Source organism: Arachis ipaensis, chromosome B05 (assembly GCF_000816755.2).
Source record: "Arachis ipaensis cultivar K30076 chromosome B05, Araip1.1, whole genome shotgun sequence".
NCBI classification, from domain to species: domain Eukaryota; kingdom Viridiplantae; phylum Streptophyta; class Magnoliopsida; order Fabales; family Fabaceae; genus Arachis; species Arachis ipaensis.
The window spans coordinates 112,443,607-112,446,149 of record NC_029789.2 but is presented as its reverse complement, the minus strand read 5'-3'; the positions used below and the strand labels follow the sequence as shown (position 1 = coordinate 112,446,149).

Sequence of the window (2,543 nt, the reverse complement as noted above, 5' to 3'; positions counted from 1 at the left end):
CCAAGGAATGCGAAGATATGAAAAAACGATAGTATGAGTGAGAATGAAAAGAGAATTTGCTTCATCTTCACAGACAAAACCGTTGAAGTAAAATCTATTTTGCGCTCATTAACTGTGAAATGATAATGTAATACTTAAATTCGTAAATTTTTTTATTTAATTAAAATCGTAATAAGTATTTTTTTTAAATAAAAAAAAGCCTATGTATCAAGTACAAAATAAAATCTCATAAAAGAAGTACAAAATATAATATAAAATAGTACAGTAACAATAAACAGAAAGAAAGAATATCAATACGCTATCCAATACTTAATTCTTAACAAAATAAAGATTTTCATTTCCTTCACTCCTGAGTTCTCAGTTCTCACCCGGCGTTTCTATATAATCAGCTTCTTAAATCTTAATAACCGAAAGCGAAAGACTAAAAAAAAAAAAAACGAAAAACAAAAACCCCATGACGATGAAGCTTTCCTAGGGAGAGAAACAAAATCTTTTGTGATTGCGAGTTTAGAAAAAAAAAAAAAAGGATAAAAATGCAAAGCTTCAAGACAGCTCAAACAAGCTCCCAACTGTATTGTCATTCTCCCTTCTTGCTTCGGTATTATTACGTACCTCTTCTTTGTCTTTCTTTCTTTCTTTCTTTCTTTGTCATCTTTTGTCCATGTTTTCCCCTTCTGAGAGTGAGGCTCACGTGTAGCGAAGTTAATCTCTTCTTTTTTTTCCCTGGTGTCGAAAATTGTTTTTTGAAGCAGAATATGTTTTTGTTGTTATCTTGTTTGAAACAGGGGAGACAATAACACCAACCGGAACCCAACGCGTTTCTCTGATCTTGGCGAGATTCAACATTCTGCACCTGTGTTTCATCATGAAGATGCTGTTGATTTAAGCTCAAGTGAAACACTCTCTCGCTCTCTGATGATCATTTTATTTATTTATTATTGTTTTTCCTTTTTGTGAACATCGCAACTGGTGGGATAGCTGTTAAGATCATTTTAGTTTAATTTTGAGCTCATCGCAGGCTCAATGTTTAACATGAAGTCCAACAATGTAGCTGTTTCTGTTGCTGGCACTAACTTGCAGTATGGGACGTTGACCACGACGGTTGGTTCATTTTATTTATTCTAATTTTTCTATTGTCTTCAACCAACTTGGGTTGTATGATTGGCTACTTGCTTAGGTTCAAATCCGACTTTGTCCGTGCAGTAATCTATTGACTAACTTATATACATGGCAAATTAGTCCTTGTCTCGCCGGAAATGGAGATACCGTGAGAAATAAATAAAAAAAAATCTACGGTCGTCTACATCCTCTGATTTTTGGTTTTGGTTGTAGAACCTTGGGAGTGCAGAGGTTGGTGGTTCAAGTGGGGGTGGGTGCCTGGATACAGGGATAAACATGTACCAGCAAAAAGGGATGGCTATGCCAAACATGCCTTTAGGAAATGGTCATGTTGAGAATTGGGCTGATTCAGGCATGGCTGACAACAGCCAACAGACTGATGATACTTCCACAGATATTGATATCGATGACAGAAATCAAGTGAGTAAACAAGTGACAACACATGCTGAGTAATAATTACTTTTGGTTCAGCGATATAGACTTGTATGCTTTGTATGATCTGAGACGAGACTGTTTTATGAACCTTGTTTTAGTGCAATAGAGTTCAGCATGGGGCACCCACGGTTGTGGACTCGAAGGATGAGACAAAGATCAAAGCTGTTGACCAGAAGGTTGGTTTCCACTCCTTAGCTACTTATTGATTTGTGTACCATTCACTGCACATGCTTTTATGCTTCTATTTCTTAGACTATGCGGAGGCTTGCTCAAAATCGAGAGGCAGCAAGGAAAAGTCGGTTAAGAAAAAAGGTAACTTCTTTCCTTCTCTTTTTCTTGTTCCTTTTTTTTCTGCTTTTTTCGCTTCTCAAGTCTCAACACGAATTTTCTTCTTCTTTTCTTCATGCTAGGTGTTATTTATGTAGAATTTTTATATTTTCATTAAAGCATTTTTGTATTTTTCTTCAGAATTTTGTGTTTGTTATAAATTTTTTTATATTTATTCCATAAAATGTCTCTGTTTCTTTTTATTACAAAAATACTAGTTTATTCTTGTAGTTTTGTGATATTGAAATATGTTAATACTTTCTGGGGAATAGGCATATGTACAGCAGCTGGAGAACAGCCGAGCCAAACTCTTACAATTGGAGCAAGAGCTTCAGCGAGCACGTCAGCAGGTCTGCCAAGTTAAAAGATTTTCCAGTAGATCAGTTCTGTCTACAATTTGATTTTGTCATATTCATGGATTTCTCTCTCTCAATTTTCAATGCAGGGTATATTTATTGCAACTAACGGGGATCATACTCATTCATCTCTTGGAAATGGTAATTAAGTGGGGGCAAGGTTACTACTTACTAGCACTAGTACAATCATTAATCATCAACTATCAACTATAAATAAACTAATTACTAGTATATAAAAGCGTTAAAAATGAAAATTTCTATTAGGGCATTCATTAAGATTACTTATTTTAGAAAAATATTTCTAGT

At 34.8% G+C, this 2,543-nt stretch overlaps 1 protein-coding gene across 4 annotated transcripts in view; it reads left to right on the top strand.

Annotated features, from left to right (window-relative positions):
• Window positions 343-2,543, top strand: part of LOC107641993 (transcription factor TGA2.2-like) — a 6,675-nt gene continuing 4,474 nt past the window's right edge. Inside the window, exons 1-8 of one of the 4 annotated variants that reach the window (XM_021124262.1) lie at window positions 343-608; window positions 786-892; window positions 997-1,101; window positions 1,333-1,539; window positions 1,653-1,730; window positions 1,807-1,866; window positions 2,154-2,231; window positions 2,327-2,378. In XM_021124262.1, coding sequence (XP_020979921.1) covers window positions 1,024-1,101; window positions 1,333-1,539; window positions 1,653-1,730; window positions 1,807-1,866; window positions 2,154-2,231; window positions 2,327-2,378 — 553 coding nt within the window. In that variant the 5' untranslated portion in view covers window positions 343-608; window positions 786-892; window positions 997-1,023. The remainder of the gene's footprint in view (window positions 609-785; window positions 893-996; window positions 1,102-1,332; window positions 1,540-1,652; window positions 1,731-1,806; window positions 1,867-2,153; window positions 2,232-2,326; window positions 2,379-2,543) is intronic. The other 3 variants (XM_021124260.1, XM_021124261.1, XM_016345337.2) reach the window with 3 other exon arrangements.